At 43.1% G+C, this 25934-nt stretch overlaps 2 protein-coding genes across 9 annotated transcripts in view; one reads left to right on the top strand and one right to left on the bottom strand.

Annotated features, from left to right (window-relative positions):
• Positions 1-4056, top strand: part of RTN4IP1 (reticulon 4 interacting protein 1) — a 52998-nt gene extending 48942 nt beyond the window's left edge. For 2 of the 6 annotated variants that reach the window (XM_021090552.1, XM_021090561.1), the window contains exon 9: positions 1332-1460. In XM_021090552.1, the coding sequence (XP_020946211.1) occupies positions 1332-1439 (108 nt within the window). In that variant the 3' untranslated portion in view covers positions 1440-1460. Of the gene's footprint in view, positions 1-1331 lie in introns of all 6 variants that reach the window. The other 4 variants (XR_002343682.1, XR_002343677.1, XR_002343670.1 and 1 more) reach the window with 4 other exon arrangements.
• CRYBG1 (crystallin beta-gamma domain containing 1) overlaps positions 3956-25934 on the bottom strand; it is a 210696-nt gene continuing 188717 nt past the window's right edge. For all 3 annotated transcript variants that reach the window (XM_021090505.1, XM_021090512.1, XM_003121329.6), the window contains 9 exons: positions 19988-20114; positions 19757-19789; positions 18709-18821; positions 17000-17129; positions 13449-13588; positions 11763-11886; positions 11218-11376; positions 9134-9296; positions 3956-4654 (listed from right to left, as the gene is read on the bottom strand). In XM_021090505.1, the coding sequence (XP_020946164.1) occupies positions 4566-4654; positions 9134-9296; positions 11218-11376; positions 11763-11886; positions 13449-13588; positions 17000-17129; positions 18709-18821; positions 19757-19789; positions 19988-20114 (1078 nt within the window). In that variant the 3' untranslated portion in view covers positions 3956-4565. The remainder of the gene's footprint in view (positions 4655-9133; positions 9297-11217; positions 11377-11762; positions 11887-13448; positions 13589-16999; positions 17130-18708; positions 18822-19756; positions 19790-19987; positions 20115-25934) is intronic.

Below are 25934 nucleotides of genomic sequence, written 5' to 3'. Positions count from 1 at the left end.
CTGGCTACTGCTTTTACTCAGAGGTTATCCTGGTTGTGTGTACAAGAGAATTTTCAGCTCTTTGGAGAACTTTTGGAGTCTGAGACGCGCTCTCTGGTAGCAGGGCTGTGAAGTTCACACGAGAGGAAGGTCCAATCAGGTGATCTGAGTACCAGGCACTTCTTCCTCCTGTGAAGGAAAAGGGGGGCTATATGTAGGCTCGTCCCCTCTGACGCCTCATCTCCACCTGTGGGGCTGTGGGAGGTGGGCCACCCCTGAAACACCCAGTGGATAGTTACTAATTTTTGCTTGAAGTTTTGAAAAGGTGAGTTCAGCTAGCTTTGTGCACTGGGAGAGAGGGCGCCAACTGGTTCTAGTTTCAAAAGGAGGTTGCTGGCAGTGCTAATGATGGATTAAAAAGCAGCATCATCAAGCCTTTATGAGATTGCATTCCTGTAAATTCCACGGCTTAGCAAAGCCCCCGGCAGCACTAGTCAGGGATGGGCCCAAAGAGCCCACTTAAGACTTTTGCTTCCCAATTATCTTACTGGTTTTCACCCAAGCGACATTTATTTATTTATTTATTTATTTACTTATTGTCTTTTTGTCTTTTGAGGGCCGCACCCATGGCACATGGAGGTTCCCAGGCTAAGGGTCTAACGGGAGCTGTAGCCGCTGGCCTACACCACAGCCACAGCAATGCCAGATCTGAGCCGGGTCTGCAACCTACACCACAGCTCACAGCAACGCCAGTTCCTTAACCCACTGAGCAAGGCCAGGGATTGAACCCACAACCTCATGGTTCCTAGTCGCATTCATTGCTGCGCCACAATGGGAACTCTGCAAGTGACATTAAGCTCCTGCTGTGTGCTAATATTGTGCTGGGTGCCATGGGGCAAACAGAAGAAGTGGCCTATACCACAGGTACACTAAGCTTTGGGTGAGTCTGGCAGGTCGGCTGAGCCCTGGGCCTGGAGCAGGTGGAGGCCACAGAGAGGCATGTATATCCCACCTGCAGACGACGACAGGTCACCCGCCTTTGGTGACGCAGGGAGACCAAGGAGGCCTGAGGCTGGGAAGGGCTATGGAAGGGCTCCGAGTAGGAGAGTGATGTGACCAGCATAGATCAGGAGTGAGGCTGATGGTCGGGCTGGGCTGAGTTACAGAGGAGATGCAAAGAGGCAGGAGGAGGGACAGTGGCGTGGCCCTGAACTCCTCACCTGGGGGCCACCCACAGACCTGAGAGAGCCGGCTGGGGCTGATGCTGTGAAGAAACTAATTACGGATGTGTTCTACCTTGAATCATGTAGGCTTTCTTACCCACTTGGTCAACCTCTTCTTATGTCTTTCAGATTCAACCAGTTATTGAAAAAACCTTTCCATTTTCTAAAGTCCCAGAAGCCTTTCTGAAGGTAGAAAGAGGCCACGCACGAGGAAAGACCGTCATTAAGGTCGTTTAAATAAACACTCAGTTTGGCGATTGTTGGCTTTTGTTTGGCGAGTGCCCGCCGGCCCTTTCCAGATTAGGCTGTAAGTTCCAGGAGGTAAATGTCAAGAACACACACCTTTTTGCCAGTAATTTCCCATCTTCTGAACTGAGCAGAAACTGTTTTTACAGCCAGGCTATCACCTTTGCCCGGCGGGGACGGGGGCTTGCCCATGTCACCTGCCCTGACACAGCCATGCACTCCTGTTAGCCGAGGTCCTCTGAGCCAAGTTCAAGGGATACACACATAAGTGAGAACACAATGTGGAAATACCTGCATTTGGACTTGTCCATACAGTCAAAGTTGCCTATTGTTTTTTCAAACTGTTCTTTCACAGAAGATTTGCGAATTGTTACAGCAGCTTCTGTTCTAGTAGTACTCAAACTGTTTTATCATATGGATGGTATCATCGTAAGGTGAGAGATTAAAACTTTGAGCGTGTGGGTGGACAGGAGCATGAAGAGATTAAAGCTAAGTCCTTCTTAGACTCATCAATGGGCACTTTTCAGACTGGTCAAGGTTTCCTTTGATTTTTACTCCTCTGCCAATAGCCCCTTAGAGTTCTGAACCCCTCAGGGTCATATTTAAAAATCAGCCTGTGATCAGGTCACCCTTAGAAAATGAAAGGTGATGTTAAAAATTTCTAACTTTTAAAAACTCACTTTTTGGAGTTCCCGTCGTGGCTCAGTGGTTAACAAATCTGACTAGGAACCATGAGATTGCAGGTTTGATCCCTGGCCTTGCTCAGTGGGTTAAGGATCCGGCGTTGCCATGAGCTGTGGTGTGGGTTGCAGATGTGGCTCGGATCTGGCGTTGCTGTGGCTGTGTAGGCCAGAGGCTACAGCTCCGATTGGACCCCTAGCCTGGGAACCTCCATATGCTGCGGGTGCGGCCCTAGAAAAGGCAAAAAGACAAAAACAAACTCAGTTTTTGCATAAAGGCTAGTCCTCTCTCAACAATTGAAACATGCTCCTTTGGGGACTCTTCCATGGAAATTACCACCATTCCATTGGGGCCCAGAGTTCTCCAGTTTGACCTTAAATGTCTGTGTTTAGGTATCTTCGCCAATAAGCCTGTTGCAGCCTTTGAGTCTCTGTTCTGTGCCCGTCCTGGTAAGCGTCTATTTCCTGCTGTGCCCATCCCCGTTATTGTACCGCAGATGCTGGCATTTCGCTTCTAAAGCAGACCTATTTGAGTAGCTTTCTACCTACTTCCTTCCTGCTGGCTGTCATTTGGTAGTGTTGGAGGAGGGCTTGTCTCTAAAACTGCTCTGCTCACCAATACAAATTTACCTCCAAAGAAAGTTTTTCCAGTCGTGAATACAGCCGCTTTGGACCCCCAGACAATCTCAGCTCCTTTTCCTTCAGGCCTCCCGGATGCTCATGAGGCCCTGGCTCTTGGGGGATGACCTCACTCACCCTCATGTCCACTGAGCCTGGAAAGTCGAAAGTCTTCTCCTGCCGCTACTCCTGCGCCCCTGAAACCCGCCTCATCCTCATCAGACATTTGTTTCGCATCTGCCCGCTGACCCTCTTTGAAGTGTTAGGAGGGCTACTGAATGGACTCTATCAGATCTCATCACTGGTGTTTAACCAGAAACAAGTTTATCCCGGAGATCAATGCAGCAGAGGCTAGACGGTCTCACCCCTCTATACTGCAGTGATATGCACAAGGGCCGAAGAACGGGACAGACGTGGTGGCTGCTGGGCATGTGCAAACAGTCTTTTTAAGCTGAAAATAAACTACTCTGCTGACATAACTGCCCACCACAGGCTCCAGAGGAGCAGTTTTAGAATTGGAAACATACTGGAACGGAAGAAAAGGAAACAAGATTTGTTCTACCTGTGACAAGAGCACTGTCAGGGTGACAAGGACAACGCAATGAGGACAGAAAGAAGAAAAGTGTATTCAAGGAACGCTTAGCAGCTTTGTTCAAACTAGAATCATGATTTGAACAGCACCAACTGGGCCCGGTATATGTGCCAGCAGCAGCTAAACATTTTTAGTTTTCATCGAAGTACCTGCTGCATTTTTGAGTTCCCAGTTCTACGATCTGGCTGACAAGGATCGCTTAAGGCCTCCTTCCTTTACTTCCTGGAGAGAACTGCTGGTCATCCTCTTGAGGCTTCCACACCACTCAGCACTGAGTGACATGAGGCTGTCTGCCAGCGGTCACCCCAGGCACAGGGTTGTGGAGCCTCACGGGGGAGGCAGCCCACGTAGGCCTCATGCTGGTGCAGCAGGACAGGAGGGCAGGACATGGGCCAAAAGACTCAAGTTTAGCAAAGGCCTGCGGAGCACTGCTTTAGAGCTAGCTGTAGACGAGTGAGAATGGGCTGATAAATTAGGTCTTGGTAATAACAGTGTTTCAGTGGGATCTGCAAGAAAAGCATTCAACAACACTCAAGCGTGACATCCTAGAGCAGCCCACGGGTGAGGTAAACATAATCCCGATCCTGCTAGTAAATGTTAACAGACAGGGACATGAAATCTTTGTAAATTTACTGATTTTTTAATATTAGCAGAAACATTTTGTCTGTACTTAGTTCCTTAAAATATGTCTGAATAGATAAAGTTCTCCCCACTTCTCTATACGCTGTCATTATTGAGTCCAGAAAACAGAAGGTCAGGGACCAAAATTACAGGCCTAATGAATTATTTCTTCTCAGATGCTCAACAGTCTTTGATCTCACACGCTGCTGTCCTTCCCTTTCAAGAGCGCAGGACTTGTAGGTCCACAGAGTCGGTAAGGTTGGTCCTGTTCGTGCCTCCATCTTTGGAAATAATTTAAAATGTGCATAGCCTTAAAGTCTCGGTATAACTTTTAAAAACTCCCTAGGGCTGCTAAGGAGGCAACCTGTTTAAGCAGCTACTGAACCGAAATGAAAGGCAAGAAGGAGAGGAGGACAAACAATGGTTTAAAAGGATTACAGTCTTGTGAGCAGATGAGCGGTCATCCTGGTCATGGCAGCCTGACTCGAGAGAATCCAGAGCTGTTGAAGGAGTAGGTCCACCTTCTTCTTGGTGCTTTTTCTTTTTTTAAAAATAAGGTAGCTGGAAGACCTCCGGAAATCCTCCTCCTGCACTCTTCATTCAGGTCTATAGGACCATGGCTTCCCACTCTTGTGTTAACTTCTCTTTGTTGACAGAGTTAAGGATAAGGTGGTTTTGGTCATACTGAGAACCCCCTAAAAAAAAAAAAAGGAAAATGAGAAAAGGAAATGTGCCCCCGTGAAGGGCTGGAACAGACACAGTTGATCACAACACCCATGTCCCATGAGTAACAAGGTGTAAAACTATGTGCCTCAAGGAAAGAAAGCAGGGAGCAGGCCCAGAAACGGACCTGAGGGCAAAGAGGCACACGCGCTGCGGGGCAAGGGGCTGAAGCCACACCGTATGGTGCCAGCGGCTCCACCCGCATGTCTGACCTCCTGGGCCTCCTTTTCCTACTCAAGTCCTAAAAGCTCCCATCGTCACTCTTAGAATCTAGAGAAGGGAAAAGGAACAAAGAGACTGGGTCACAGATGCAGTGTGGAATCGTGGACTTGAGATACCAGTGAGGCAAAAGCAGGCAGGCCTTAGCAGTGGAATGTTGTCAGGTGGGACCAGTCCTGTGTGAACAATGACACATGGTTCTATCAGGTCAAGGGGGAGGTCTGAAGGACACCCAGGAGACAGGGCAGCACTTCCACTTCTGGGAACCCATGGACAGTGGTGGGTGGGTGTGTGTGTGTGTGTGCATCTGGGAACCCATGGACAGTGGTGTGTGTGTGTGTGTCTGGGAACCCATGGACAGTGGTGTGTGTGTGTATATATATATTGTTTGATTTTTGCTATTTTAGGGCTGCACTCGCAGCATATGGAGGTTCCCAAGCTAAGGGTTGAATTGGAGCTATACCCACCAGCCTACACCAACAGCCACAGCATCGCGGGATCCGAGCCCCATCTGGGACCTACACCACAGCTCACAGCAATGCCGGATCCTTAACCCACTTAGCAAGGCCAGGGATCAAACCTGAAACTTCATGGTTCCTAGTCAGATTCACTTCGGATGTGCCACAACGGGAACTCTGACAGTGGTGTATAAAAATCCACAGCATTTAAGATGCTGAGTTCCACTGCACTGTAAAACCAGTAGGCTTTCTGTGAACTCCCTCTCACAAGAATATTTTCTAAGGGTGCCAACTAGTATTTCAGACACTTCAGTATTAAAAAATAGCCTCATAGCCTCTTCTTTCAATGGAGAAGCATCATTAACAAAAGGAAGGCTCATCTGACTTTTTCCAGTGCAGAATAAACATCCTTTCAGATCTCTTAGCCTTTTCAGCATAAGCCTCTTACCAACGTTATATACCAATGAGTCCATCAAAATACAAATCTGTTTACCTATTATGCAGGGTAAGTATGACTGGCATTCAAATCATATGGCAGCTTTAAGCCAAGAGGAATTAAACATTCTCTTAAAGCATTTATAAAACATTTAAAAGGTCTGGCCTTCCCATCGTGGCTCAGCAGTGACAAATCTGACTGGTAAGCATCCATGAGGATGCAGGTTTCATCCTCGGCCTTGATCAGTGGGTTGAGGATCTGGCGTTACTGTGAGCTGCAGTGTAGGTCGCAGACAGGGCTCAGACCCTGCGCTGCTGTGGCTGTGATGTAAGCCAGCAGCTGTAGCTCTGACTCAACCCCTAGCCTGGGAAACTCCATATGCCATGGGTGTGGCCCTAAATAGCAAAAACCAAGCAAACAAAAAAACTAAAAGGTCTGAAAACTTACACAGTAGATTTGGGTGGCAGAGAAGATCGCCTCTTCTGCCATCTTATAAGAACTGGTTTGTCATCATTGATACGTAGAGGACAGAAGATAAGAGCAAAGTGCCCTGGGCCTTTTATGTGTAAGTTTGCAATGGAAAAAAAAGTTTACCACCATCAGCAAACCTCGCCACCTCCATCGACACACACACACACGGTATAGTCCACTGAGATTTCAGAAAGTACTAAGGTCACAATCTCTTTTTTCATTCTAGAAAATTATAGTATCTTAAAACATAACTTCTGTGTATATTACATCATAATTCTAATTAGAGTCATGAAGACTAGAAAAGTTCTTGAAATAAACTGATTCATTCTTCTGCCTTTGGGGAGAATTAAAATCATCCCAGACTTGATGTTTTTAAAGTGAGCATGAATCAGCTTCCAACTGTTGTCATAGTGTCTGTGGTCTGGAACAATACACGGATGTCACCAAAACTCCAGGAGATAAGTCAGAAGAAAGATATTTGGTCTAATAAATCTCGGGGCAATGTTAATAGGTAACAGATGGTCCACAGCTATAGCTGAGGAAAGTCATGGTCTCCTATTAAGTGCCCTGAAGAGACGTAGCTCTCGTACAGTGTACAGTGAGATGTGTGGCACTACCCCTCATGTCCACAAGATGGCATCATCCTCCCACATCCTGAGATTTAAATCCAGTGTAACAGATCTATGGAAAGGTCACATAGAACAGCCTCCTTATTCCAGCGGTACTGAACTAATTTATGGTGCATGTTAGGAAGTGACCTTGGAGCTTTAAAGCAAAACCCTAAGGAGGAAGCTCCCAGAGTCTCATAGTTCTTGTCAGAGACAAGACTAGAACCCAGGTAAGCCTTACTACCCATGTAGCAAGTGGTGGGGAAATCCCCTCTGCTTGGAGCTTATAGAATGTAAGCTCTCTTAAGCCAAGGTAGTATCTTTTTTTTTCACTTTGATACCTGCCAGCACAGGGCCAGCCACAGTAGGTACACAATAAATACATGTGGAAAGAATAAAAGAAGTGTTCTGAGAAACTAATTCATAAGGATTACAATGACCTTAACCCTGGACATAGGAAATTGGTCACATTTATAAGAAACATGAATCCATGTTTTCCCCCAAACCCATTGTTTCCAATTTAGTCACATTTCTTTGGCTTCTCTGGAGGTTTTGAAACTTGTATTGTACAGACTGAGGAGGTCCAGTTCAACAAGCTGATCAGAGTTTAAGGTGTTAAATAGTTCGCACCTCAGGTTGCTCATCTATAAAATGGGTTTCCTACTTGTATACATACTGCAGATCGGCTGTGCTAGTGTATACACTAAAGGACGTGTCACATCCAGGGGCGCTGCCTGCCTTTTATACAGTGTCTGACGTGAGGCTGTCCAGCCTGGAGTCAGACACTGCTCAGTGCTGCTCCCTACATGGAGCGTCAGGCTTGTGCTCAGTTAGCTTAGTAACTTGCCTTCAAGCACCCTTCTGCTGCTCAGGTTCTTTGTGAGTTCTAATCCCATTGGTAAGTGGGCTGGCCACTCTTCCCCTCTTGACCATCTTCTAGAAGTGACTATTGAGGCTTATTCTCCATTTTTCAGAAAAGCCACTTTAAAGCCAGGTTGCAGGTGTTTCTTTACCCCCTATCTTAATTTTAAATGACAGCCTTGGCCCAGAGCCCTGACTCAAGTAAAACTTTCGAGCCATGATTTAAAATGGTGTGTATGGCACATTATGGTTTCACTAAATTTATAAACATAACCACACAGATAGGGAATAGAGCGTCTCCATTAATAATTTAAAGCAAAATCCCCCATGTGACATGAATAAAACATTGTCTTTGTTTGCCTGTCAGTAGCAACAATCCTTTCCTGTATTCCCATGTCTACATTAGAAGGTCAGTTTTGTTCTACATTGTTTTTAAATTTTAATCACTAGTTCTAGCCAGGCAGTATGGTCATTACCTGGGAACTTATTAGATAGGCAGATTCTTGGGTTCCACCTGAGAACCTAAATCAGAACCTCTGAGGCTGGGGCCCAGCAGTCTGTTTTAACAAGCCCTCCAGGGGAACCACTGGCCTAAATTTATTTGTTCTTCCCCAGGCACCACCAATCAGCTGGCTCCAGGTTAACTTTACTGAACAAGTGTTCAGTTGAAATCTTTTTTTTTTTTTTTAATTTTTTATCTTTTTCTAGGGCCGCACCCGAGGCATATGGAGGTTCCTAGGTTAGGGGTGTAATCTGAGCTGTAGCCACCGGCCTACACCAGAGCCACAGCAACGCTGGATCCGAGCCATGTCTGCGACCTACACGACAGCTCACGGCCACGCCAGATCCTTAACCCACTGAGCGAGGCCAGGGATCGAACCCGCAACCTCATGGTTCCTAGTTAGATTTGTTAACCACTGACCCATGACAGGAAGTCCCCCAGTTGAAATCTTTGGGGCTGTGTTGTTTGTCTTCATTCCTTTTCAGCCTTAGGTCATTGCAATGAAAGGTTATATGCATATACATGAGAATTACCAACTCTAATGACTTGGTAAGATCGTAGCCTTTTAACATGATTTGTTTAATGTAGTTATAATAAAACGGATGGTTTAAAGTGGGCCCACATCTGGATTCTACCTCAGCTCTTATGGGTATGAAGTGGTGGCCAAACTGCTTAACCTCTCTGAACCTCAGTTTTGGGGCTGTAAAGTTGGGGGAGGAGGGCTAACACAGGCCTCTTCAGGCTGCTGTAAGACCACAAGAGAGAAAATGCAGGTCCAGTGTCTAGCACAGTAAGGGGCACTTACTATTAATAGTACACCCATCATGGTCAAAAGTAAAGAAGAACTTTTAGTTAACTGAAGACACAACAAAGAAAATGAAGGAAACAATCCTTACCTTTGACATCTAAAACTAAATTTGGCTTCAGCTTGCTGTAGATCCTGCCGTCCGGCTTCATGCTCCAGAACTGACTGTCAATGTTCTCTTCCAGCGCCAGGCCCAGTTTAGAGCCGGAGGTTACGAGGCTCCCCACGATGGTCAGGCAGCAGTCTTCTGCTATCTGCTCCATGGGAAAGAAAAGGCATCTGAGAGATGGATGGATACACATTCAAGTACCCCTGTAAGCAGCTCCCTGTTTACGCTGATTTTTAAAGTTATTTTTAAAGCTTCCTAGCTTCATTTACCCCACATGAGATGTGTCTCCTTCTAGCCGGGGCAACTGGAGTCAAACAACAAATTTGTATGCCTTTCATTTCAGATGACACGAGTAATGGAAAGTTCTCAGTTCTTGCGTGTGTGTGTGTCTGTGTGTGTCTGTGTGTTTATGGTCACACCTGCGGCATATGGAAGTTCCCAGGCTAGGGGTCAAATCAGAGCTATAACTGCCAGCCTACGCCACAGCAACACCAGATCCGAGCTGTGTCTATGACCTATACCACAGTTCATGGCAACACTGGATCCTTAACCCACTGAGCAAGGCCAGGGATTGAACCTGTGCCCTCATGGATACTAGTCAGATTCATTTCCCCTGAGCCATGATGGGAACTCCGAAAGTTCTCAATTCCTGACCATTGTAAGAGACTTGTACCCTCTGAGGTGCTCTGCCTTATTAGTAAGGGAAGCCGAAGAAGGTTAAAAGTACCCATCATGATATTTTTTCCCTCCAAGAAATGACTGATCTGCGGCCGTGTCTGCAGCTAAATCGTCCCCTGACAAATCCATCTCACTCAGCCTGACCCCTCCAGAATATGACTGCATCTCTGTTTAGCACTGAAGTTGCTAAGGCTGTTTAGCACTGAAGTTGCGAGAGGGGCATTTTATCATTTGAAAACTTAAAATTCTGTTTAATAATTTCTCTTGTCTTCCTTCATGAGAAATGTCTAAAATTTTCTAAAAAGGCGTGCTATGCTACTATACAAAGAGAAAACACAAATGCAGTAGGGTATGTTCTAATTCTATGGGTCCTTCTATGAAGTGTATCCGCCCGTAATACATCAACGAGGTATGGCTGTCCTGTTCATATGACATGAACACGTACTGCTATAGAAAATGCTCTGCCAAGCGTACTGTTCTCTATTGAGACAACAGGGTTGGGACAACCTAGACACTTTACTTTTTCTCACTGACCTACCAAATTCAGAGCTGTTAAATAATGTCACTGAAAGTTTCATTAGAAATGATCACTGAAAGGCACCATTTTCTTACGATAACACAAAGGCAGAAGTCGGCTTGTTCTCTGCTTCTGCAGGGCATGTCCCTCCGTTTCTCCTGCTGTTTCTTCTAGGTGTGTTTAAATAGTCCTTCTGTTTACTGAAAGGATGATTCTGCCTCAAGCACAACAGACCCATTTAACAAGTTGTATTTCCTTTCACAAAGCTGTATGCCGTCTGCTGACTCATGGGGCCCCAAGATTTTAAAAAATCAGGAGCAGTCAAGCCCATAAAGTCAGAGTTAAAAAGAGTATCTACAATAGAAGCATGAGCTTCTCTCATAAAATCTTACTACACCCAGCTTTTAAATGTGTGTTATGGTGAGAATGATAGGAGGGAGAGGGGCCATTTTCCGTTTTACGGGGTATGACGATTAGGAAATGGATTGTGTATGGATTGTGTTGTACAGTGATTGTGGGGTTTTGGATTGCCCTGCAAAACGGAAACCAACCAAGGGTGAGGTGTGTTGATAATGACGGGGCTTCTAAGTTTACCTCTGTGACAGGTGGCTTACGGAAAAAAGGGAGAGTGACAGAGATGCTTCCTTTCTCTCTGATAGTATAAAAAATCAAGTACAAATATAAAGACTCCATCTTGGATCAGTGCTAGATTTACCTCCCTTTTTAAGTTCCTAGACTGCGTCTAACAGCTAAGAAGTATTTTCATGGAGAATCTTCCAGTGTATTTCTGAAAGTGCTCCAGGAATCATAAAGTAGCCTCTACTTGAAGAAAGATGCTACTGCAGACCCCTGTCTAGTCTAAAAGGCTCACCCTGCATTTGATGCATCCTTCCTGATAAATCCAAATCTGATCATCAGCACCAACATCCTCCATGACCTGTATTCTGAGAAGCTTCAGATCCTCTAAGTTTCCATTGGTCGACATGAATAATCCCGTTGCCTTATTTCGAAGTCTGAAATAAATTCGTTTCTAGAAGACAGAAACCCCAGCAATAGCCATGGAACAAGCTGTACTTGAGAAACATCAACAAACATCAACAGCAGGGCAGAATCCAGGTGAGACTGGATGAAGGATGACTGCCACACCCAAGAGTGTCAGTGGCTTCAGCGTTTTCTCAATGGAAGAGGCTGACAGAATTTCAAAGTGCCCGGCGCCAGGATCCAGCCTATGGACAACCCAGGGCTTGTTTCGATGTCAAGTGAGAACACTTCTGAAAGCAGCCGTATCTCTGAGCCCCAGAAACACAGCCCCAATTCAGAAATTCTCAGGGTGTGTGGGGGAAGAAGGGGTGAGGCCAATTTCAGACTAAAAGGTGATTACATTTATGCAAAGGATTTCAGAGAAGAAGAAAATACCTGAGGAAAAGGTCGTAGAGAACCTATTTGACGACAACCACTGAATTCGTACCAGTTAGGTACTTCTGCTGGTGACAGCAGGAACTGTCGACCCCTGTAATTGCCATATTCATAAGTGACCCATCTGGAAAAAAGCGAGAACCACAGTAAGGGGCAGCATCTAGGTGACAGCTGGGCTCCAATTCTATTTTCAGAATGCTTTGATTTTTAGACTGAGCTTTTTATATTTAAAATATACAGTGGAGGATAAAAAAGGAAACTACCTTATTTTCAAATCCAGTTACAACACCCATTTCTTTACAAAAAGGAAATTCGTGGTACCTGAGTAATTATACCCAAAAGTTCCATTCTTGAAAAGAAATAGATAAGTTTTTTTCCTCCAATAAGGCAATGAACCAGAGATAGTCTCCTAGCAGGACAGCCCAGTACCTCCTCTGAGTTTTACATAAAATATCCTCAGTTGTAATAATGGACCTACATTTTTATTTTTATTTATTTATGTCTTTTTAGGGTCACACCTATGGCACATGGAAGTTCCTGGGGTCATTTCAGAGCTGCAGCTGTTGGCTACGCCAGAGCCACAGCAACGCAGGATCCCAGCCACGTCTGTGACCTACACCACAGCTCATGGCAACACTGGATCCTTAACCCACTGAGCAAGGCAAGGGATCAAACCTGCGTCCTCATAGACACTAGTCGGGTTCATTACCAATGGACCTTTATTTAAATGGCTAATATCTACAAAGTTCTTAGTGTGTCGCACATGGTAAGTACTACATAAAGGTTAGATAAATATATGTAATAAATTCTTGTTTAATACAAGCGTAATCTTCCTCAATCCAGAAAACCACTAAAGATACTCAGGTCTCTTCCAGCCAGACACGCTGTGGGCTGCAGCGCAGACTGGATGCCGGCAACGCAGTAGCCTTCCCCTGTGATAATTACATTAAGAAAAAATGTTTTCTAATTTTAATCCTGAAATTCCAAAAAGTTATTATCTTATCCACTTTATTATAAAAACAATAGTAATTCAAACATGTTGGGAAAAATCCGTGGATAATTCTACCACCCTAATAATCTGTATTTGTTTTTTAAGTAATAACTACAGTCCCTCCAACATGTGGTGCATACAGATGGACTATACCTACTGATTTTGTGAGTGAAAGAAAAAATACTTTCTTAGAAACATATTGAGAATCCTTACTCATTTTTACATCTTAATTTCGGACTTATTCAAAACTGAGAAAAATCTTCCTGCATTGACCTTTAATCATTTTGCACAGCATCTGCTGGTCACTCCTGCTAAAGCAAAATCCCAGCCCTTCCTCCAAAATCAAAGGACCTGGTCTTTCAAGGGATAAGAAAAAATAAGTTCTCCTCCCTACTTGCTAAAAAAGTGCTCAATAGATTTATTTATTTAGCACTAGTTTGCTAAAGTATTCACCTAGGAACTTGAAGAATTATTCCTTACCTTAAGTAAACTAAAAACCTAGGTGAAGAGATGATGCCCACACATGGCTTTTCCCAGTGGGAAAGTCTACTACGGGGAGCATAAATACTGACCCTTACAGAAAATAAGGGGTTATATGTCAGTTGGGTTAAGGTAACCTAGCAGAGAAAGAAATATGATGAAACTTAATTTTTAAAATCTATTTCGTTGAATAAACAAGTAGGTAACTCACTTACATGCCACCAATCACCTGAACTGAGCGGATGTGCGTATTGAATCCTAGGGATCGGAGGTTCACTATTTCTGTATTAAATTCAATCTTTTTTCCTTTGAAGTCTTCTCTTTCAAAAAGAATAATGGTTGGTTCAGAAAATTCCTGTTTAGGAATAAAAATAATAATAATTCAAACTTATGTGAAAATCATATTAATCTAAGGACAGAGCATAAGATCTGGCCTGCTTATAAACTCCCTTTCACAGAAAGTCTGGGTGGTTATACACTCCGATGCTAAAGAGATGAAAGATGGAGGGCAAGAAGTTTTTCCATTGCATAGAAAGGCAGGTAAATACAAATAGTGTTTTACAGCAGGTGGAAAATATCCCAGGCATAAAGGAATCTGCATATATGTCTGGAATATCAATTCTAATGGCATTTATTTTCAACTCTGCTGTCTTTTTATTGAGATAAAGGAAAGGCTGGAAAACCAAGGGCATAAATGTCGAGAGTCAGGGAGCTGTGCTGACCTTTAGGGTCCAGGGGTAACTTGCCTAATAAAGGAACATTCCCTGTACGCACTTTCAAATACCTTTTTTTGTGGGGGGGGAGCGGGATGTGGGGTGCAGGCGGCTGGCACGCCTGTGGCATGTGGAGGTTCCCAGGCTGAGGGTCGAATCAGAGCTACAGCCACCGGCCTACACCACAGCCACAGCAACGCTGGATCCGAGCCAAGTCTGCAACCTACACCACAGCTCAAGGCAATGCCAGATCCTTAACCCACTGAGTGAGGCCAGGGATCGAACCCACAACCTCATGGTTCCCAATTGGATTCGTTTCTGCTGCGCCATGAGGGGAACTCCTCAAATACCCTTTTTTATTGTTGTTTTTAACTTTCAATTAGATGATTCTGTGAACTCCCAAACTTTCCTGTAGGAATTATTATTAGGAAGAGAGAAAAAAACAGGATGGAAGCCCCATGTTCAAAAGGTCATTTGCTTTAAAGATGACAACAGGACAGGAGTCCACTGATTTTCAGAAAAATGAAAAGTTGGCAGCTTATGCTTGTTTTTAAAATTACTGACCCTTATGACCCTAGACTAAACTCTAATAATAATAATAATCCTAACATCATAAATGATACATCAAAAATTGCCTAACTTGCTTAAAGTTTTGTGGCAAGGGTGTGGTACCTGACTGCTTCGTTTGTGTGGATGTGCCCTGACATGTAGAAAGATGTCACCAACCAGTAAACAGAGCAGATCAGTGTGCAGAGGTGGTTTGTATGGTTAAGAATTAGGTTGTATAAAATAAGAAGGAAATGACAAAAATTTGTAATTTTACTGCACTTAATTCTCTGAGATGGCATGCCAGAGACGTTCAAAGCACTCTAGTCTAATGACAAAAACCAAATGATTCTGAAGTATTAAGTCACAGTTAAGATATATATTGTTTTATTTATTTAATGCTATTTAGGGCTACACCTGTGGCATATGGAGGTTCCTAGACTAGGGGTCGAATCAGAGCTACTGCTGCTGGCCTACCCCCGAGCCACAGCAAAGCCAGATCCAAGCCACGTCTGTGACCTACACCACAGCTCATGGCAACTGAACAAGGCCAGGGATCGAACCTGCATCCTGACAGACACTAGTCGGTTTCTTTACCGCTGAGCCACAATGGAACTCCACGACATATGTTCTTAATGGGGGTAAAATATTCATTTTTTCATAATCAAAACTTAGAACGTCTCTAAGTGTCAGAAGTGATGTGGGTACATGTGCTAAGTTCTGGCTGGAGGAAGGAATTTGGAAGTTTTGTTTTTGTTTTTGTCTTTTTTGCCTTTTCTAGGGCCGCTCTCGTGGCATATGGAGGTTCCCAGGCTAGGGGTCTAATCAGAGCTGTCGCCTCTGGCCTACATCAGAGCCACAGCAACGTGGGATCCAAGCCATGTCTGCAACCTACACCACAGCTCATGGCAATGCCAGATCCTTAACCCACTGAGCAAGGCCAGGGATCGAACCCGCAACCTCATGGTTTCTAGTCGGATACATTAACCACTGCGCCATGACGGGAACTCCAGGAATTTGGACGTTTTATATCTGAAGTGGGTTTATTTTTTAAAATATATATATACTTGTAGCTAGCTTTAGAATTCCAAGCAGGTTAAATATCAAAATTTTAGACGTTTTATTATTTGTACACTAATGAATCTTACCCTATCATTCCATGTTTCAACGCTACTATTTTCACATCTCAAGAAAGGTCAATATTTTTGTTATTTGAACAGATAGGAGGAGATGAAAAAAGCCAACTCACATAAGTTCTAACTTTAAAGCTAAAATTGCCAACTATATCTGTTTAAAGATTTTTATGAGAGATCAGCTACCAAAAACTAACAAGTATTTCCAAAACTGCCAGACACACCCCGACTTTAACATCTGAACATGATCTTGCAGTTTTGTTCTATTGAATATTGCTTTGTCTGCATTAAAATTAAAGATTTTGGTTAAAAAGCACTATAATCTGGATTAGCACATACATGATTAAACCGGGAGAAGTCATTTGATTGCAGATCTCTAAAACGACAGAGTAATCGATTTTAAAACGTTAGGTAATCTCTGGCAAATCAATAACAACAAAAGATACAGGAAACTAAAGAGCTGGGCAAAGGATATAAAGAGGCAATCCACTGAACAGAAAACCCAAATGACTAGTAAGGACATAAGAGTCTAACTCACCAACAGCGAAATGCAAATTAACGCAACAATGAGATAGTACTCTCTACCTCATTCTTTTCAACTGACAAAGTTAGAATGTCACAGAATACTCCGTGATGGCAACGATGCTGAAAACAGGAACCCACACACACTGTCAGCAACAATGTCAGGGAGTGGAATTTGGCGGTATTTAAGCTGCACATTCATGCACAGGAAGTCCACTGAATCCACTCTTTAATATGTACTCTCAAAAGACTCCCTCCCAGGTCGAGAGATGATACACAAATGAGGACTGAATAATGAAAATACAGTGATGGAATATGCGCATCCATTAGAAATCAATAAACTAGATGTACAGGCAGCATAATGGATGGCTCTTGAAAATTTTTAATGTTAAGTACTGAGTTATGTTTATAACACCATGAGAGCTATAGCATAACACTGTATATAAATTAAAAGTCTAAATACATTTTTTTTTAAAAAAACATTCATTTCATAAGAATATCCAAGCTGTATCCCAAACACATAAGAACGGGTGCCTATAAAAGAGAAAGGAATGGAATCAGGGGCCAGGTAGGAGGTGGAAAAGAAAGAACAACACAGAGGGGCCTTGAACTAGCCCATGACGACTGCACCATGACTGACACAGCACTGCCCCTGAAGTCTGAGAAAACAGCAAACAAAAACAGTTTACTTTTTAAAGATCTGGAAAGAGACTAGGGTGGAAGGTTCTACATGCAGCTATTTCTCCTGCCTCCACCTTTGCCCTGAGGAAGTCTATCTGCCGGTTCCCTTGCTCTGACCGTCAGCAGTGACCGTACATCTCTGTAAGGCTATATTCACCCCGACATACTTACAACGTCTATAAAACGCAGGGACTTGAACGTTGCTCCAGGCAGGCATCCCATTGCAGAGAGAGAAGGATAGTGGCCTTCCTCCAACACGTACTGATTACCAGAGAAGTTTTCTCCATCATATGCAACCCAGCTACGAGGGAAAAACCACACACATGGTCTCTATGTAATTTGGGTCTTCCTAGTCATGTAGCCTGATTTTTAGAGGTGGCCTGCTAGAAAATAACCACCACACTTATGGCTAACAATGTTCTTTCTTCAAAAACACCTGGATATACTGACTGTGTTTCACCTTGTGGCAAATTAATATTCATAAGTCAGTTGGTATCTCTGCATTTGGGAAATAGAACCTTTTTTTTTTTTCCCCAAGAAAGAATTCACAATTTCACCTCTCTGCCTTCCAGCACCCTTTCAACCTCTCATGGTGCCACGATGCTCCTGGCTACCTAAGGTGGTTTTGTCAAGCCCTTGAGTCTTTTCTCAATAATCCTTCAACCGTCATAGCTAGTCAGTCACCTGGATATACTGTTTTCCTCCCCAGATTCCTCCCTCACTCCTTTATCCTCACTTCCAACACCTCTGAGCTAGGCCCGGGATCAAAACACCATTAGTGACTCAGACAAGTCACTCAGCTGCTCTCGGCCTCAGCATTATCGACAACGTGGTGATTTATGACGCTTTCATAGGAGAGGGGCGTCTTCGGGTTTGTTTTTGTTTCTTCAACTCAACACATACTTAATGAGGATGAACTGTGTGTCAGGTACTTTTCCATTTCTGGGGACAGACCAGAAGACAAAACAAAGTTCCTGCTATCTTGAAGTTTCCACCCTCCTGAGCGAAGATGACAATGAGTGAACAACCAAAAAGTACATGGCTGGCAGTGATAAATGAAGCAGTGATAAATGCGACAAAGAGGAACTGGGACAGGGGGCAGGTATGTGCTAACCAACAGCAGAGCTTTATGTAAATCTATGGCTTTTTCCGCTTTGCAATGTCAACTGGCAGGATGGTGTGGTTTAGAAGAACTGTCTGATTAAAGGCACTCCTCCTCCTCCCCAACTCAATTCTTCATCCTCTTTGGCTTTGATTGCTCCGAGGGTTTTCTGATCTGTCCCCCTGACCTTGGTCTCCCCACTCTCTGAGGCTTTTGTATGACAACTACGTTCTGTGAAGCACTTTGAGCCCCTTGCCTTGCCTGTCTTCTGTTTCCTGTGGCATCTGCCTAAACTCAGAAGCCCAAGGGTTTCTTCACGACGACGACGACCTGACCCTAACATCCCTGCTTCCAAACCCACCTCCTCTTCCCCGACCCCCAGTACAGAGCCCTCCCAGCTAGAGAGGGCACTGTGCTCCGGCTCAGCATCTCCATCTGCCTAGCGTGCACAATGCCTACCCTACTCTTAACCTGCCTGGAAAAACTACCTTGGCAGGTGCCTTACAGGGATCTAGAGTCCCTCTACAGATGGTGGAGAGGCCTAGAGAGCAGAGAACCTGGTCTGAATCCCACTGCACAACAAAGTGGAGATGCCCCGCTTCTCCCACCCACACTGACCACCAGTGCTGTAAAATACACTTCGGCACTAACGTGGTCTTATACTATCGGGCGGTTTCATACCGTGCCAAGCACCTACATGTGTATTTACTTGCTGATGCATGAATGCTATTTTTCCCCAGTGATTAGGTTCTGCCAGCTCGTCCACTGTTTGGCTTACCTGCCTCCCAAAACTCTGCATGACTGGGTGGAAAATGAATCATCAATTTGACTGGTTGTTTCTTCAAAATGTTGACTGCGCCCTTGAAACTGTGGTTCTGAAAACAAGTGAATCTGTGAAAAAGTAAACAGAAATGCATAAAATTATTTTCCTAAATACATTAGTTCATTCAGCTTTTGAAATGATGACCACACATGACCTGCTACCTCTTGTTACAGTAACTGGTGCAAATTTAATAAATTCTTTAGTTTTCTACTTCTGTATTAATGGTCAATTAGAAATAGTTTGGCTGAACTCTTCATGACTGTTTAATTCAGTGACATCAAAGGACTGTCCAACAATAGAGGCAGCTTTCTACCTCTGTCGTAACACCGTGTTGCAACAAGCTGTGAGGCCTTGTAAGGCTTTATTGTGGCCGAAAGTAATAGTTCACAGTTCTAACGTTTACAAGACACTGTGTTTGGAAACATGCAGAGCAGTTTTCCTCCCTCTCAGTGGAAGCGCCCTGCTGACTTATTAGAATCATGTGTAGCCCAATAAAGGAGGCTACAGTGGTGTTTGCGCCTCAGTAATTACAGCTGTCTGAACACTTCCATTAAAGAGCCTAAATCATAAATTTAACACTTCAACTGGTGTAGAGCGTCAGCATTCAAAAGGCTTAAGTGAGAGACCATTTAAAAGAGACCGTATAAAATCTTTACCTAATGCAGACACTGCAGATATGAAAATTCATTTTACTGTTTACTACAACAACTATATGCTATTGTTTGAAATATTAATCCTAGTGCATTAATGTTAACTCTGATTTAGTGTAATGATATAAAATTCAACTTTACATAATAAGATTTGATAAGAAATATTTAGATGGGGCCAATGGTATCAATTCAGCCTTACTGCAAACTTCAGTCTAATTTTAAGATACAGTTATGCTTTCAGGTGTAAAAGTGGGTAAAACTTAACAAAATGTCCCAAACGTAAGACATTTTACACATTTAGCTTTTCAATGAAAGGTCCCTAATTATGAAAAATAGAATATTTTTTAAGTTACCTGATTTCGTCTCCTTGGGCCAGTGAAAGAATCCTAAAAATTTTTTAAAGGAAGAGAAAAATGAGTAGAGCAGATATCTCGAAAGCTTTTTCTTCTAGGTCATTAACAATTGCCATTAAAAATAATCTCAATATAGTTTCTATAGCATTAAGTATTACATGTGCCAGAAGCATACATTAAGAAAATCTAGAATTCAGTTAAATATTCCTGTAGAAAAATACAAGTCCTTACCAAACATATGGGTTGAACAGAAGAGATTTTACAATTTTTGCCTCCCCAGTCTTCGAAACTGGTATAAAAGCCTTTATCCAATATATACTGTTCTCCCATGAAGTCCGGATTTTCATAGGCTACCCATCTAAAGACACAAAGTCACCAACTTATTATGGTTCACAGTGTACATTTACAATAAAACTATCACACTCATTTGGGTAAATACGTATCATATAGCAACTTTCATTTGTTTCACTAATCAGTAATCTTAATTCCTGGTGATTCGTTAATCTTTTAGAAGCAGATAGATTTGTCTGTAGGACAAATCAAACTGGCAGGTGAAAGAGTATCTCTACATGAACCTTCTAGTGAGGATATTTCTATTTCTTTCTACTTCTATTCTAAGGAAAAGAATTGGACTTTTAAAAAGGTACCTGTAAAAATTCTTTTAATAAGCAAGTAAGAATTCTTTTTCTTATCAACATTAAAATATTCTTCCAGAAAGATATTACAGGAAGCTATGTCTTTATTACACAACAAACCACACTGGGGGGAAAAAAAGTTTACAGAAAATATGCTTTTTTTTTAAAAAAAGACCATAATACAGCTAAGTGACAAAAATTTCTTTCAGTCAGGATTTCCAACAGAACACAACTATGTTATTAGCAAAACTGAACAAACTCTCAGGAAACACTAAAAACAAATCTCTTTTGGAATTTTTTTCATTATCTTTTTTAAGTGATCCATACTCACAGAGGAAAATCACCAAAACCAACTTATTAATGCTATTTCCTATCCAAAGATTAAAGTCTTCGAAGAGAAAGTTTTTCAGTTGTTATATTCAAACAATACTCAGTGTTACCCCCTCAGTTCACTGCTTTACACTCATCCTCTGATAGCTTAAAGGAATAATACCTACATGCCTATATATAATGCTTAGAACTTTCTAAAATGTTTTCACATCTATTATCATATTTAATCTGCTAGGTATGTATCAGAGAAGAACACAGCTGACTCCATATTGGACCTATTCCTTTAAGCTTTAACCCCTGTGCTCTGTTGCCTATGCTTAGTCATGCTGACTCTGCACCTTGTAGAAGAATGTTGCCTGTAGCCTAAAATATACATAACAGTCCATTCTTAAGGACTCTGACCTTCAAAGGTATACTCTTTTCCAATCATATAGGGGTAAAAAGTTGCAGAACAGAGAGTCACATCTGTCTTGCTGGAGGTTTACAGGAACACTATAAACCAGTCCTAGGGGGGCAGCTGTAAGAACAAAAAGGATTCCGGCACCAAGAAGTTTATAACCATTACCCTCTCCCTGAACTCTAACTCGGTCGGGTAAGATGATTCTTTGGGACACCATCTGCTCAGTCTGCTGGCTTTCTGAATAAAGTTGCTATTCCTTGCCCCAGCACCTTGTCTCTCGATTTACTGGCCTGCTGTACAGCCAACGGTAAAAGCTTGGACTCAGTAATGGGAGGGTACTGATTTTCACATTTTACATAAGGGAAAACCTAAAGACACAGAAAAGTTAATTCATTTATCCATTCTACAAACTGTGGCCAGTTAACCACATGCTGGGAACTAGACTGGAACTAAGAACGAAAGATGAAAAAGACAAGATCCTTGCCCTCCAATGTTCACAGGTGGGTAAGAAGCTGCACATGGAATTATTTGCTGGTGTCTGTTCCAAATGGGAAGTAAGCTGTCCAAGGTGACACAATCAGCTAGTGACCAGAGATGAATGAACCCTTAACTAAGTCTCCTGAGGCTCACCCAGGCTCTCTGTACTTCATGACCCAAACGGCCAGGTTCCCTGTAAACTTTCTTTTCGTTGACCATTCCATTAAGCCATACCTACCACAGCCCACATACTTCTAATTAGAATAGACTATAATTTTACTATCTAAAGGGGTTGAGTTAAACAAAGTATAGTCACCACCTGGAACTGAACAGCCATCAAAGAGAAGAACACTGCAAAAATCTCAAGTATAAGCAGCTATGACACTAACATCTGTGGATTCCTTTCTACCCACGTGGATGGAGAAACTGCTGTAATCACCAATCACGGTCTCTTTCAGCGAACACCACTCTCCCACGTCAGAACCTCAGAAGCAATTTTTAAATCCTATTCCTCAACACTGTGAGGTGAGAAGTTAGGAGGCCCAGTTCTAGTTGTGGTCACGACATGAACGTTCAGATATCACTAAATCTGTGAAAGTCTGTATCTTCACTTTTAACTCAGGGTGTTGACACAATCCCATTGCTGACATGGTCCAAGGCTGTAAAGCTACTGGGTGCCAGTGTGTGTGTGTGTGTGGCCTCTAGCCACACAGCCTGAAGCTTATCACACCTCATAAAGAGAAAGGACAACAAAGCAGAGCACAGAATGCAGCTATGTGGGGAGGAATGTCTGCAGAGCAAGAAAATCCACTTTACAAAAGCCAGGACTTAAAAAAAATATTAACGAGGATAAGCCATATCACAAAAGAGTATCCTGGCAAGGCACTTAGTCTGTAGCAAGTTAGAGGGGGACCAGAGGGTTACAAATCCTTTTTGCTAGACTTTTTTTTTTTTTTTTTTTTGTCCTTTCTAGGTCCACACCCGTGGCATATGGAGGTTCCCAGGCTAGGGGTCTAATCGGAGCTGTAGCTGCTGGCCTACACCACAGCCATAGCAACAGGGGATCTGAGCTGCATCTGCGACCTACACCACAGCTCACGGCAATGCCGGATCCTTAACCCACTGATTGAAGCCAGGGATCAAACCTGCAACCTCATGGTTCCTAGTTGGATTTGTTAACCACTGAGCCACGATGGGAACTCCTGCTTGACTGACTTTAAGGTTTGGAGGTAAAACAGTCAGTGAGGAGAGACTGAATACATAGGAGAGAAGGTGACAACTGAGCAAGGCTTGGAGGAAGCTTTAGCCAGTGATTTTTGGTTTTTTGTTTATTTTTTTAATTTATTTTTTATTGTTATTTCCCCCAACACACTTTTTTTTTCCCACAGTACAGCATGGGGACCCAGTTACACATACATGTATACATAATTTTTTCTCCCATTGTTGCGCTGCATTGTAAGTATCTAGATGTAGTTCTCAGTGCTACACAGCAGGATCTCATTGTTAATCTATTCCAAAAGCAACAGTTTGCATCCGTTAACCCCAAGCTCCGGATCCCCCCCCCACCCCGGGGCAACCACAAGTCTATTCTCCGAGTCCATGATTTTCATTTCTGTGGAAAGGCTCATTTGTGCTGTATATTAGATACCAGATATGAGTGATATCGCATGGTTATTTGTCTTTCTCTTTCTGACTTACTTCACTCAGTATGAGAGTTTGTTTTTTTAACAAGTGTGAGTACTGTATTTCCCCATAAAATTAAAAGATGACTTGTAAGAAAACACCCCATGTCCGAGGAAACCTATCTAATTCACTGAAGTTGAAACAGGAAAACTATTTATTAAAATGTCACTTGAACTGACTACTGTTTTCCTTCCAAGATGCAGCAGCCCCAGTGAATCACCTGTGAGTAAAGGGGTAAAAAATCCACAAACTTAGATCTGAGATTCTTGGAGTAGCTATGTTCTGGGTCTACTTATAACTTATCGCTGAGACTCTTCTTCCGTGCATATGAATCAGCGCCTCTCTGACTCTAAGATTAGAGGCGGGGGCTGGGGGAGGCAAGTACAAGGAGGAGCAGGTCTCAGCCTGCTGGGATCCCTGGCTCAGAATTTAAGGGCAGCCGGGCAAATCCGCTCTTCTGTGAAGGGAAAAGGAAAAAGAGCTGAAAACAACAGCATTTAAAAAAAAAAAAAATCTGTACTCTAGATATTAGCTCTTAGTTTTAAAAAAATTAGTTGCCACTATTTGAGCAAGAGAACAGCACAGAACTAGGATGTGATTAGCAAGGGATAATGTAAAAGCATTTCTTCTGATGGTTCAGGAAGAGATACAGTTTCTTCTTCTTCTTTTTTTTTTTTTTTTGTCTTTTTTTGCTATTTCTTGGGCTGCTCCTGCGGCATATGGAGGTTCCCAGGCTAGGGGTCTAATCGGAGCCGTAGCCACCAGCCTACGCCAGAGCCACAGCAACGCAGGATCTGAGCCGCGTCTGCAACCTACACCACAGCTCTCGGCAACGCCAGATCGTTAACCCACTGAGCAAGGGCAGGGACCGAACCTGCAACCTCATGGTTCCTAATCAGATTCGTTAACCACTGCGCCACGACGGGAACTCCAGAGATACAGTTTCTAAAACGTCACCTGCTGGTCCATGAGCATCCTTCCCAAAGGCTGTCCTCAGGTTCAGAGCTAACAGTAAGTTTACCACCCAGAGAATTTATTACCCATGTGACAGTGGCACCTTTCAACCCTGCTATCCTGCAGGGCTCAACTCCAATGCTTCCTCCTCCAAAGTCTTCCCTGGGTCCCAACCAGAAATTCACCTCTCTCTGTTGTGGCTTCCCAAAGCACTTTCATAGCAATCATAGATAAACACTGTAACTTGTATGAGGATATAATACAATGCTTTGCACATAATAGACCTCAATAAATTATTTGTCAAACGCTCAAATGAATGAAATATGAGGAAGCAGCTGGCCCTGGCAAATACAGAAGCACTTCTACAACCACCGAACTTAAAAGGAAGTATGTGACTGCTGCCTGCACGCCTCCTTTCAACTTCCCCCCAGTAACAAAACTCAACTGTTATAACCAAAAAAAAAGCCTAAGCCGGGAAATCTAACTAGAAACGACTAAAAATAGAAGCATATAAAAGCAACATTTTACAAAGGAAATGGATTTTTAAGTCAACAAAGGCTGGGTAAAGAAGAAAGACTGGCTTAGCACAATAATTCTCAGCAGAATAATTCTTAGCACAATAATTCTTCCTGTGCTAAGAGCCCATCTACATAAATGCCCTTGGCGATTCTACCCAGCATCCTTTCGCTTCCTCTGCTAGGCTCTAATGGACACAACACACCTGGTAAGTATCAAAATATGCAACTCTTTCCCCATACTGAGTTGGTCATTGTACTTTCCCTTTAAATAGTTCACCTTAAAGGCAATCAAAAATACTACAGAGCCAGAGCAACACTGCACATGACTTCTGAATGCCCTATCATGCCTTTGTCTATGGCAGATTCTAAAATGTTAGGGGTTCCAGAACAGGACCCAGGAGAAGGCATTTCCTGCTAAGAATGGAAGACCCTACTAATGTCATTCTGCCAAGAGGTTGCCACAAACAAGCAACAACAATTTAGTAACCATGACTAACACTGAAAGCATATTACATCTCAAATATCCCAGGCTACAGTGGGAAGCTCCTTGAAACATACAAGAGAGTTGAGGTTAGAATGATTCATATCGCCTGTATTACTCATGACTTAACACCACCAAACGCTTTCAGCAGAACCAATCAATGTCAAATGATTTCACATGACCAGTTAAGAATACTCAAATTATAACCGGCATCAGCCTAGACCATAGAATAACTGTTTAACTCACTTTAACAGTCATCTATTTATGCCAATCCAGTATCTGTACTCACTCTTTCTGATGTTCTTGGGGCCTCCTCAGCCCAATCATATATAAGTTGCCCCCATGGGACTGACCCTACATCTCAGCTCCAGGGCTGGGCAGTAACACAGGCACAGCCATCTCCTTGGCTACAGTAATTGGCTTGGACAGGTGCACATGATCTAAGCCTATAGAATCTGCAAACCTGGAATTTATGCAGGAAAGAGAAGCCCTTCACTGGAAGCAGTGAGATTCAAGAATAAAAGCCAGATGCTGCTGTCATAGGCCCCAGATACAAAGTGTAATAGGGAAGAATGGATCTGACTCTATACTGGAAAACCTTCAACTTAACCTTTATGTTCTTCTGCTTTTGCTACAAGTTAATCACTAAAGGGATGGTGCCCATAGCTTAAAGCAAAGGTAATGGTCCAGCTCTGGAACT

The sequence above is a fragment of the Sus scrofa genome, chromosome 1 (genome assembly GCF_000003025.6).
Source record: "Sus scrofa isolate TJ Tabasco breed Duroc chromosome 1, Sscrofa11.1, whole genome shotgun sequence".
Taxonomy (NCBI): domain Eukaryota; kingdom Metazoa; phylum Chordata; class Mammalia; order Artiodactyla; family Suidae; genus Sus; species Sus scrofa.
This window is presented reverse-complemented; position numbering and strand designations above follow the sequence as displayed.